This window comes from Scardinius erythrophthalmus, assembly GCF_964197995.2.
Source record: "Scardinius erythrophthalmus genome assembly, chromosome: 5".
Classification (NCBI taxonomy): Eukaryota; Metazoa; Chordata; class Actinopteri; order Cypriniformes; family Leuciscidae; genus Scardinius; species Scardinius erythrophthalmus.
Window position 1 is genome coordinate 20,788,356 of NC_138225.1, and position 12,795 is coordinate 20,801,150.

At 40.7% G+C, this 12,795-nt stretch overlaps 1 protein-coding gene across 1 annotated transcript; it reads left to right on the forward strand.

The window, feature by feature from the left end:
* Positions 1-1,292: 1,292 nt before the first annotated feature.
* ube2g1a (ubiquitin-conjugating enzyme E2G 1a) lies at positions 1,293-12,596 on the forward strand. Its single transcript, XM_081366056.1, has 6 exons — positions 1,293-1,579; positions 3,408-3,510; positions 4,316-4,413; positions 8,458-8,636; positions 8,797-8,920; positions 11,072-12,596. Exons 1-5 carry the CDS (start codon positions 1,534-1,536, stop codon positions 8,881-8,883), a joined length of 513 nt encoding a protein of 170 aa, XP_081222182.1. The 5' UTR covers positions 1,293-1,533; the 3' UTR covers positions 8,884-8,920; positions 11,072-12,596.
* Positions 12,597-12,795: the final 199 nt, after the last annotated feature.

Below are 12,795 nucleotides of genomic sequence, written 5' to 3' on the forward strand. Positions count from 1 at the left end.
AGAAGCGGAAGGTCAGCTGCTCAGACCATACGCCACATACTGCATCAAGTCGGTTTGCATGGCCGTCATCCCAGAAGAAAGCCTCTTCTAAAGCTGGCTCACAAGAAAGCCTGCAAACAGTTTGCTGAAAGCAACCTGTCCAAGAGCACGAATTACTGGACCAATGTCCTGTGGCCTGATGAGACTAAGATAAACTTGTGTGGCTCAGATGGTGTCCAGAATGTGTGGCAATGCCCTGGTGAGGAGTTCCAAGAGAATTGTGCCTTGCCTACAGTCGAGCATGGTGGTGGTTGAATCATGGTCTGAGGCTTCATGAGTGCTGCTGGTAATGGGGAGCTGCCCTTCATTGAGGAAAACATGGATTCCAACATGTACTGCAACATTCTGAAGCAGAACATGATGCCCTCCCTTCAGAAACTGGGCCAAACGGCATGATAACGACCCCAGACACATCGCCAAGATGTCTCCAGACCTGATCCCTATTGAGCACCTGTGGTGCGTCCTCGAAGTCTCGAACGGAAGGTGGAGAAGCACCATGTGTCTAACAGCCATCAGCTCCGTGTTGTCATTATGGAGGAGTGGAAGAGGGTCCCAGCAACAACGTGTGCAGCTCTGGTGAATTCCATGCCCAGGACGATTAAGGCAGTGCTAGATAACAATGGTGCTCACACAAAATATTGACACTTTGGACACAGGTTTGACATGTTCACTTTAGGGTGTACTCACTTTTGTTGCCAGCTATTTTGACAATAATGGCTGTATGTTGAGTTATTTTCAGATGACAGTATAATACTGTTATACAAGCAGCACATTGACTAGCCTACTCTAAAATCTATCCTAGTTTAGTATTGTCCCTTGAGAAGACAAAAATGTTTGCTGAAATGTGAGGGGTGTACTCACTTTTGTGAGATACTGTATACATAGATACATAGGCTACATACATATATATGTTACTTGGTGTTATAGTGGTGCTTATTGTGTTCTCTTGCATCATATGAACTTGTTCTCTTGCAAACATGCAGAATGGCAACTGCCTGCCAAGCCCTACTCACATTTTCTTCAAATGTATGTCTAGTTATTAGTGTATAATCTTTAGCGTGAATTTGGACTGGAATCACGTTTCCAATAGACTCACTAACAACATAATTAAAAAGTACATGTCTAGTTATTATTGTATCGTCTTCTACGCGAATTCTGGACAGGAAAAACGTTTTCAATACACTCACACGACAGCATCATTGGAGCGCTAACATACAATCTTGCACTCAAAGCCATCACTGTTTGTTAGTGCTGGGGCATGCGCGAATCCTTCTCCTCTCGCGGCCTCATAGAGAGCAGTCTTAGAGCGCATGCGCGAATCCTTCTCTCCTCGCGGCCTCGTAGAGAGCAGACTCAGAGCGCATGCGCACACCGGATCAGAATGTTGAGCAAAACGGACTAGAGAAGAGACGGAAAGACGTGCAAGCAAATTCAAACATATTTTCTCCTTAGCGAAGTGAACGACTGTCGACCTAGAATATAACTTATAAAAACATGACGGAGCCCCAGTCAGCACTGTTACTCAGGAGACAGCTAGCAGGTAATTTTTCAAGGCTGTTGGCAAAGCCAGGCTAACAAACCGGTGAACATTTAGCCTGTCAATGCAGTCAAGACGGAGGTGTTAGCCGTTAGCCGCTAGTTTAGCTGCTAACGAGCGCTGCATTTATTGTAAAGCATTCGTTAGCGAGTTAGCAGCTAAAGTAGCCGGCTAAAGGCTATCTCCGCCGTCTTTTGTTTATTTTTAAATGCTGTTTTGGTACGATTTGTGATGGAATATTCATCCAAGAGCCGTTAAAAATTAATTAAAGTAATAATACGCTAGCATTCGTTTTTTTATTTATTTAGTTTGCTTGTTTAAATGTATGTCAGGTAGTTTTGTCTGTAATCACTCCGGCGGGGCCGCTCGCTGTCGGCCAGTCCGTGTTTTGACATCTGTGTCCGGACTCCGGACGCAGTTCACATAGGAGCACCAGCCGTCGGTTATAGTCTCAGGGAAACTCTGTCATTGGTTCCATTTCCGTTCACCATCTTATCTTGATCCGTCAAACCAGTAATTGTTATCACAAGGCGCAAAATTGAGATTTATAAGCCGTACATTGTGTACCATGTCCCCGCAGCGGGGCGATCAAATCCCTTTGTTTTTCTAGCTGGCTAACAGGCTAAGCTAACAAATTGATGGTTGCTGTTTGAACACCAGCTCACTGGTCCAGAGAGAGAACTACAGTACAGTCAGACTCTGTACAGTCCAGTCCAACTGTATAGATCTACATACGTGATCAACACATAACGTCCTTATTTTATTTTTTGGTTATATACGAATTTAGCTGTTACTAGAGTCGTTACTAGTTTGTTTCTCCTGTTCTTTGGCCAATAAACACACTGAGCAACATGATCCGTGAGTGTCAGCTTTACTGAGCTCAAGCCAGAGGAGGATTTCTCCACTGGGCCCCATTTGCGCAGTGCAGCCAGTGAAGTGAATTATTTGTAAAAGGGTAAAGCTAAGCAATTACATGAGTTCTCAGTTTAAACATGAACATTTCAGATCATGTTAAAAATGTTAGATCTGATTCATGACAGCTGTCTCTCTGCTGCATAGACAGCTCAAGCAACCCCATCCCCCAAATTACTCATCTTACACACTCATAGAGGCAACTCGCCTATTTCTTTCCAAGGGTTGACAGGGTGAGTGGCACCCTGGGTCTGTCATGGCGTTAGGTTCTGCGGTGGCCCTGCGGCTGATTGACTAATTCAGGGGATCGGGGCTGTTTTGGTTGTCTCCTTTCAGCAGGACCAGCATGGTGAATGCTGCATAAATGGATGTTGTGAGGCTTTTGCTCCCACAGAGGGTTCACTGAGTTTGCTCAGTGAACCCTCTATGGGAGCAAAAGCCTCACAACATCCATTTATGCTGGACTTAAAAGATACGGGCCAGGAAAATGTGGAACTTGTGAGATCTTAATGCGTTTATAAAAATGACACATCCATATAACTGGATTACCCAACTGTCAACTTGTTTTGTCAACAAGATGGTCATCCCCAAACCTACAGTGATTTTGTTTTGCTCTCTCTTATAAGAACACAGAAGTTCAGACAGAGCGTCTAAGACCACAGGCACCAATAGATGGACGTTCTTTGGCTCGAGGCTCAGTCAGTTGAACTGATGATAACAAACAGGCAAATTGCTCATTTCTTGTCTAAAATTCTCCCCAGATGTGAAAACAGTTTTTGGTGTTGTTACTGTGTAGGTCCAAGTATCAACACCCATGTGTAAGCACAAATGCACCTAGTGGCCTGAAATACCACATTTGCTTTTTCTTCTTTCATCTAAAATAGCTAATCAGTATCTTCATGTTCTCTCTTCCTGACAGAACTAAATAAAAATCCTGTGGAAGGTTTCTCAGCCGGTTTGATAGATGATAATGACCTTTACAGATGGGAAGTGCTAATAATCGGTCCTCCTGATACACTCTAGTAAGTCTTTTTGTTGTCTTATGAAATACCATGTGACATTTTTATTTACAAATAATTAAAATTATGTCATCAGTTAAAGGATTAGTGCAACCAAAAATGAAAACTGTCATCATTAACAAAGGATGAGCAGTACACTTATTCAAAATGTAAGTTTTGTGTTGCTTAGAAGAAAATGATAGTAATATATAGATATGATGGTGAGTAAATTATGACAGAATTAAAAAATTTGTGTGAACTATGACTTTAATATGGATTGCCCCATGGGAAATGACAGTCAAGTTGTGATTGTTCTTAAAGGAACACTCCACCGTTTTTCATATTAAACTATGTTATTCCCTTAACTAAACAAGATGATACATACCTCTCTCGTCTCAGTGCGTGCACTCAATCGCTCTGGCGCGCGGCTACACTTTGATAGCACTTAGCTTAGCCCAGTTCATTCATTAGTGACCAAACAGAGATGAAGTTAGAAGCGACCAAGCACCTCGTGTGGCACCATACTTGGTCGTGTAACTACTCGTGTAACTGTATTTAAATAGGGAAACCGTGGAGGTGTTTGGTCGCTTCTAACTTTATCTCTGTTTGAATGAACTGGACTAAGCTAAGTGCTATCAAAGTGTCGCCGTGCGCCAGAGCGATTGAGTGCACGCACTGAGACGAGAGAGGTATGTATCAACTCATCTTAGTTAAGGGAATAGCATAGTTTAATATGAAAAAAATGGTGGAATGTTCCTTTAATGAAGATGAATATGTTGTTGCTGAATAACACTTTAAGCCTGTTATGTTTTTTTTTTTCTGTTTACAGTGAGGGTGGCGTCTTTAAAGCCCATCTTACATTTCCCAAAGACTATCCTCTCAGGCCTCCTAAAATGAAGTTCATAACAGAAATATGGCATCCAAATGGTAAGTGTGGGTTCACCCCACTGGGTCTTTCACATTTTTGTGGGATTTGTTGTTTGCAGATTTCTACAGAATGTGAACATCCCTTATTCAAGTTGCCCTCGGCTGATAGAGAGGCTGCTCACTGCAGAGCCATGGGTGGAGCGTGAAGTTCAGCTCAGCTCCTCCTCTCTGGTTGTAATTTGGGCGTAATGGGTCAAAATTCAACCACACCCTACCCATTACTCTATCCCTCCACCCATTATATCCACAGAGGTCAAACTGGACTAGGTCAAGCTCAACCCATGAATAGCTGGAGGTCAATTGGCTCTGCAGTGAGCACCATTTGAGCTGATCTAAAAGCTATATTGCACTTACACTGACACTTAGAGTTGTGAATTCAGCCTCATGCAAATGCTTTTTGTTGCTTATTCAGAATTTAAACATTTTATTTCACTGGCAAAATGTCTAGTAATGGGCTTGCCTACCATTGTGTGTGTTTTTGGCTGGTCTTCTAATCTAAACTTGTCTGTAGAGCCCTGCACGGGCCTCAAATCTAAGCCCGGCCCTGGCCCGAGACGCTCAGGGCCTAGCCCGACCCGTGTCCGACAGCTCATCAGAATTATCAGCCCGAGTCCGACCCGAGCCGTTTTTTTTTTTTTTTTTACAGCGGCAGCCTGTCCTATTTGCAGCCGTTAAAATAGGTCAGTTTTGTTAGTTATGTTCAGGGTTTCCCATACATTCATTAATTTGTGGCGGCCCGCCACATATCAACGCCGACCGCCACGGATTGATTCAGATTTTTAAACTATTTAATATGGGTAAAATTGTATTTTATTCGCGCTGCTTGCTCCCCCTCTCTCTCACAAACTGACAATGGAGGCACGACTAGCCCCTCCTTCTCTTACCGCACGATCTGAATCAAAACATGAGCATGTAGAGGGCGGATTGTTGCCGGTGCTTAATGCTTATTCCCCCAGCGAAGATTCCAGAATCAATCCGGAGTTGAATGGTTAGTATAATGAACACTGTTGCTCAACATAACTCTGCGAAGTTGTCTAGATGTTAAGCGCGGTCGCGTTTCATTACAGATTCGCGCAAAACTTTTGCGTTTTTTTTTTTTCTAAATATCAATTAACGTTACAACTATTGCGAAATGACGGCGTTTCCATTAACCGATGTTATGCGACTAAAACGTAATTTGTTCCTCTCGCGATCAGTCATTCCAAAAATCATTGCAACGGACGTTGGTAGGTTCATATCACAGCCACCAGACTAGACATTATATTATTATTATCTCCAGGTTCAGGTTGGTGTGTGTTGGTTTTTGTCCACCTCAATCTCCAGGTGTGCGTGTGTGTGTGTCTGAGTCTGTGTGTGTCCACCTCCTGGTCCAGTTTGGTGTGTGTGTGTCAGTCTGAGTCTGTGTTTGGGTCTGAATGTGTGTGAGTGTGTGTCTGTGTTTGAATCTGTGTGTGAGTCTTTTTGAATGTGTGAGTGTGTGTGAGCCTGTGTTTGAGTGTGTCAGTAAGTTTGTGTGTGTGTGTGTGTGTGTGTGTGTGTGTGTGTGTGTGTGTGTGTGTGTGTGTGTGTGTGTGTGTGTGTGTGTGTGTGTGTGTGTGTGTGTGTGTGTGTGTGTGTGTCCAGTTCCAGGTTTGTGTGAGCAAAATTTGCAACAAAAAGTCTGTGGAGCAGTCATGGCATAGAAAGTGTAGCAATGGCAAAGTCTTTAAGTTATCTGACACTAAGTGTTGGCAATGGGAATGTGTACTTGTCAATAAAAATATATGATATATATATATATATATATATATATATATATATATATATATATATATATATATATATATATATATATATATGATATATTTAACTTAATCCCCCCGGTCCCCGGTCCCCAAATACCTCACCACCGCAAATAGAATCTAATTCTGTGGGAAACACTGATGTTTCTTTTCTTTTCATTTCTTTATTAAGTTAATTGAGACAAATGTTTTGAGCATTTTTTTTTTAAATGACGACCAAGCAGCCGAGCTGACAGCGATCAAAACATGTTTGATCAATTTAGCCTCTCAAATCAACGCTAATACTTTACTTGGCTACAATAAAATCCATAAATATTGATCTGCATTACCAAACGTGGATGTTTTACACCAGAAACATACACTGATGTACTATTTTATTTAATACTGTGAAGCTGCTTTGATACAATCTGTATTGTGAAAAGCGCTATATAAATAAAGTTGACTTGACTTGACTTGACTTGACTTAAATATAAAACACTTCAAGCATATCACACAGACAGTTAAGTTTAATGTTTATTTATTAAACCACAGTGAGTAAAACAACATTTTTTTGAAATACTGAGGCAGGCTCAGGCTGCTTGCAACAGCGTTCGCAAACGAAATGAGCAATAGCCGTACAATCTAAACAAATAAAATAAAATAAATCAAAAACAAACTTGCAGGTTATCTTACCTAAAAAATGCAACACCGAACATGGCCATTCTTTTTTTCCAGTAGTTTCCAACAGTTAAACGAAAATAAAGTCCAATCAAACGAAAAGTTAGAACAGTCTCTTACAGAGCATCGTGGAGTAAAAGAATAGAGCTGGTAAGTCCCGCCCCTTCCGTAAAACCCCGCTGGACCTCAAAGTTGAAAAACCGTCAATGCAAGTGAATGGGAGAAAATAATTATTTTCTGATCCCGTTTGAATTGTGCCATGAATTGAACATATGTTGTCTGTGAATTTTTTATATAACTCTCCATGCTACGAGTTTGACAGTATATGGTATGATTCTTCGGCTAGCAGTTGTGGAAAAGACATAACGAGAAAGACTACATGTCGCCTATGTGACGTCACCCCATAAAGTTGACTTACCCGTGTTTTTCGCCAACCTCAACGATTTTGTCCTCTCCCTGAAAGAAGGCGGTGAAGTGCACCAAAGACACAGTCATGTTTAGCGGGATCCGTGAGCTAGTGTCCGTGTGCGAGTGGTGTTGACGTTTCAAACGCGTCGAGAGTTGTAGTCCACAAAGTGCTCTCACACAAAGTCTAACCGTATCAAACTTCTACCCGCTAAATTGTATCATTCTTTACACGAAAAGTTATATAAAAAATTCACAGACAACATATGTTCAATTCATGGCACAATTCAAACGGGATCAGAAAATAATTATTTTCTCCCATTCACTTGCATTGACGGTTTTTCAACTTTGAGGTCCAGCGGGGTTTTACGGAAGGGGCGGGACTTACCAGCTCTATAGCATCCACAGTGGAAGGTTTTAACCCAGTCCTCCTCTCTTCTATCACTCTTCCCGCTGCGCTGAAGACACGTTCGCTGCTGCGATTTTTCTCCTAATATTCTCCATTATTTGCACATGAGGTGAATCGTGGGTTGCGCTGACGGGAAACCTTCTGTGTGTGTGTGTGCGTGCGTGAAACTGTCATGTCAATCATATGTCAGTGTAATTATAAGATTATGAAAGTTATGAGGTTATGAAATGTCTATGTTTGTTTTTTCTATCGTCGACGTCAACTTCTCAAAAATTTTAATTAATGTCTAAAAATATAAAAAGACGGATAACCCAAAAAAGGCCCGAGGCCCGGCCCGCATGTGAACTATGACGTGAAAATTGGCCCGAAGTCCGGCCCTAGGGGCGTGAAAAAGTCGGGGCCCGTCGGGCTCGGGCTGAAATGCAGGGCTCTACTTGTCTGCTCCTATTAGGAGACCTCTTCTATATAAAATAAATCCCTTTGATAAAATCTATTGGTATGACAGGAGGTTTTTCATGTGCATGTACATGATTTTAAAGGAATTTTTAAAAGTTTTATTCTTCTGTGTAATATTTTAATGAGGGGAAAATTATGGAATAAACCTTTAAAAATCTTCACATTCCCTGCCACTTGTTTATTATTGTGTTGATTTAATAATTCTTTCAGCAACCATATTTATCTATTATATTATATGAATGGCAACAGAAAAAAATGGTTCATGTATCTCAAACTGTGCAAGACTGTAATAACTTGCATGCAGTCTCATGTCCTGTTTCTGTATTGTGTTTGCAGTTGACAAGAATGGTGATGTTTGTATTTCGATATTGCACGAACCGGGGGAGGATAAATACGGCTACGAGAAACCAGAAGAGCGTTGGCTCCCCATCCACACCGTAGAGACCATTATGATTAGCGTCATCTCTATGCTAGCTGACCCCAATGGAGATTCACCTGCCAATGTTGATGCAGCAGTAAGTCTGATGCTAACTTGTTAAAACTACCCAATAAATATATGCTTTGTATTCCATTGTGTGCATGTTAGCTGAATGTGATGCTGCTGTACTTTTTATTCACTTCAGTGATAAATTATATGTGTATTTATACATTAATTACCTTTGTTTAATATTTCAGAAAGAGTGGAGGGAAGACAGACATGGTGAATTCAAAAGAAAAGTTGCCCGCTGTGTGAGAAAGAGCCAAGAGACTGCCTTTGAGTGAAATTCATCTAGCAGCTTGTAGCTTCACTATTTTCAGGGTAAGCAAGTAGACTTTTACCATCTTGTTTTACTGCTGATATCTTGTGACCATTTTTTCATTTTTTTTTTAAAATTCTCCGACTGACTAATTGCAAACTCACGAGCACAGAGCCAGGTGATGCAGACAATTGTTATCGCAAGTTTTAAAGCTATCCCTCAGGTGACTTTTTATTAGCATGTTGATTTACCCTGGTCTGTTTTTACCTATGTTTTTTTTTTTTTTTTTTTCAGTTTTTTTTATTTAAATAAAAGGTAAAATGTGCTTTATCTGCATATGAATGCGCAGCACAAAAAAATCAGGAAAATATTACTGACATTGCTGATTTGTACAGGGTTAAAAATCACACAACTCTCATGTTGCCTCACTATCCCATACAGAACTAATCCCCTTGGAATAGGGCTTTTGTAGAGTCTGAGTAGAGTTCTGTCATAGTAATGTTGTGGGCTAACCTGTTAGAACAGGTTCACAAGGCTTGTTTAAAAATAGAGGTTCGATGCTAAAGATTATTAGGTAACAGTGGCTCTTTTGTCTACTTAACCTCTCGTAGGTAACTCATAGACCCTTTAGTCCAGAGCATTTCAGCTGGTTGTACTGTTTCCCCCTCGTTCACACATTACCCCAGTCTTCAGTGTCACATGATTCTTCAGAAATCATTCTAATATGCTGATTTGGTGCTCAAGAAATTGTTGTAATATTATTGATATGCTGTCACTTGCTTTGATCAAAATAATGCATCCTTGCTGAATGCAATAAAAAAAAATTGTGCTGACCCCAAACCTTTGAACTTTAGTGTGTTTAGTAAGTTGTTAAAGGTCCCATGACATGAAATTTCCACTTTGAGGTTTTTTAACATTAATATGAGTTCCCCTAGTCTGTATATGGTCCCAAAGTTTCTAGAAATTTTAATCGGTGTAAATCGAGCTTTTGCTATCTTTCTCTGCCTTTGAGAAAATGGAAGCTCAACCGGGCTGATCTTGAATCTCCTCCTTATGACGTTATAAGGAGAAATGTTACCTCCCCTTTCTCTGCTTTGCCCGCCCAGAGAATATTTCTCGCCCATGAGAAAATGAGCTAGGAAGTAGAACGCGCGCGCAATTTTAGTTTGTCCACGAGAGATATCATGGCTTTTGAGCGAGCGAAGCATAATAATTGCTCAATAATAATTGGATGTACAAATGAACACCGAAGGGTACACACAGCTACACACCTCGGACAAGCAAGTCAACAAATGATATATAAGTGTGTTGCTTTACTGTTTATGGTTACCTAGCTTCTTACACGTAGAATGTGGCTGTCACATTATGCAGCTATGCAGTTACTTGCGCTAATGTAAAGGTATGTAGACAGCATCAAGTTACACATACTGTAACGCGAGTGTTGTACATTTCTTTGTTATTTGGATAACCGGTTTCCTGTTGGTTATATGGCGCGCGCGATATCCGCATTTCAAGATCGCAGAGCTTGATGTAATTGTAATAAGATAAATACAGACGTTACAGATCTCTCATGAAAAGGCAACAGTAGGTTCGCGTTAGCTACATGATTATAACTGTAACCATCCGAATAAAGTACCGTATCCAGACATAATATTTTAAACTAACCATTCGGAAACGTCCTGCAGGAGCCGCTGAGTTGCAACTTCTTCATCCGTTGCTTCTCCATCTGGATCAGATTCTGGGTCAAACTGAAATACTTGAACGACTGCGTGTCTTCGTGCCATTGCAATAGGCTATATCCAACATAAACAAACATGCATGGTACCGTTGCGCAAGATGGTCAAGGCCACACCCACCCTCCACCTTGCGCCGCCTTTCTCCTCCTCATTAGTATTTAAAGCTACAGACACCGAAACGGCCCGTCTGAAGGAAGCTCATTCTGGGACTGGCTTGTAGTGGCTATAATTCTGCACCGAGGCTGAATTTTTGGAAAGAGATTTCAGATACAATACTAAGGACCACTAAGGCCTATATTAAAGCCTACAAAAAGTAGCATGTCATGGGACCTTTAAGTTTCAAAATATTGATATTGCTGATGCATGTCACTGACAAAATGAACTGATGAAGGCTTTAGATAACTAAAGGTCTATTAGTCTGACATTTTTTTTAGTCTGAAATATCTAATCTAATATTTCTGTCTGTGTCTTTCACAGGTCTCCAGTTGAGAAACAACATGGCACTGTTTTCTTGCACTCTACCACCCTATTGCTGGACTGGTTTTCATTGAATGTTGGCAGTAACAGACTGGCATTAATAGGCTGCAATAGAACATAAGGCCATCACAGATGCTGACAGAACACGCCAAGCAAGTGCCAACAAAAAAGAGAAAAAAAAAAAACTTACAAACAATTACGCTTTTTTCCTTCTTTTTTTTTTCTCCAAGTCTACGAACTGATACAACTTTTCAGGAAGAGATTGTAAAGACGTGTACATAGCACAGACATAAAAACCGGATAATATATAACTTGTTCCTATCCATCCAGCAGGACTTAGTACCAAATAAAATAGCAATTCTGTAGTTAGTGTGACATCATGTACAGTTCTTGAAGAGTATAGTTCATCTCCTACCCTCCACCTCCTGCTGCCTCACATCTCTTAGTGTGCATCAGATCTGATACAGGTGCAAGCGGCCTCACGTACCCGCCTGTCAGCTTGAACAAAAGTCACTCAAACTCAATCCAGTTTTAGGGTGGGGAAGGAAGGGGTAAGCTATAATTAGAACTCAAAGCATGCTCGTCATGTTGGATGGCTTTCTCACTCGGGACACTTCAGGTAAAAATAGCTGTAAAGCACGTCATTTTCTTATTAATTAGGGGTCATGAAGGTATTTCTCTGATTTGGTTTTTAAAAGGGGTGGGGGCGGGGGGTGCTCTTATTTTGGCTGAAAGTATGACTGCATTCTGAGTGTCAGGTTCTCATCTTTTCTCTTGTTTTTTCCGTTTGAGGCGGGAAGGCAATGGCAAGGAAACCCATCAGATGTGATTTTCTTTTTTTTCCCTGCATGTTTTAAGTTCTCTTTTGTTTTCAAAAGTGCCTCCAATTTAAATCGCTTGGCTTGTTACATGCCCTGCATCAAACAGGAGCTAAAGGGAGGAACGTGTTTAAGAACAGCTTAACATCCTCTCAAGTTTGTGTGAATGTGTAAGGTTTTTTTTTTTTTTTTCATAACCTTTGTACCAGCATTCTGAATTATTTGGTGTAGCAATAACTGCGTTGCCCACTTTCCGAGGACATCCTAAAATTGGATATTCATATAAGATTTCTAGTAAAGATTCTCCCTTGTATCAGAGCAGATTTTTGTGTGTGTGTGTGTGTGCTTGACATCTCTTTTGTGTGGTTTCTTTGATAGGTTTCTTAGCCATGCTTTAAATGTAGATTTCTTGCTAACAGTTTCTGGGATTTCAGATGAGGTGTATGTGTTTAAGGGTGATTGAGGGGTGTGTGTGTGTGTGTGTGTGTGTGTCTGTGTGTGTGCGTGTGTGTGCGCGTGCGTGTGCATGCCTGTATCCCATCCTCTGTCCCATAATCTTTAATTCTCTGGTTAATTTTATTCTGGCTCTGACAGACTACTGCAATTCTTTTGCCTAATGTACAAAGACAAAATACCGATGTATATTTTTCATGTTATGAAAATTGTCACCTCTAGTGAGTTCTTCTAAAATATAATTTTTTCCAATACTTGTGTGCTATCTGTGTTCAGTTCAAAGTGTTGCCGCAAATCTGGATGTGATAGGACACTCATCCATTCATCAATACCAGCATAACTACAAAATGTATTTGCTTTTTATTAAAAAAAATTCGGTAACACTTTATTTTACAGTGCCCTTGTTACATATGTGTTACATGTACTTACCAGAGTAATAACAGTAAATTATGC

Coding starts and splice junctions, on each gene's coding strand:
- ube2g1a (XM_081366056.1), top strand. CDS start 1,534: ATGACGGAGCCCCAGTCAGCACTGTTACTCAGGAGACAGCTAGCAG. Junction 1,580..3,407: donor ACTCAGGAGACAGCTAGCAG/GTAATTTTTCAA, acceptor TCTTCCTGACAG/AACTAAATAAAAATCCTGTG. Junction 4,414..8,457: donor AGAAATATGGCATCCAAATG/GTAAGTGTGGGT, acceptor TTGTGTTTGCAG/TTGACAAGAATGGTGATGTT.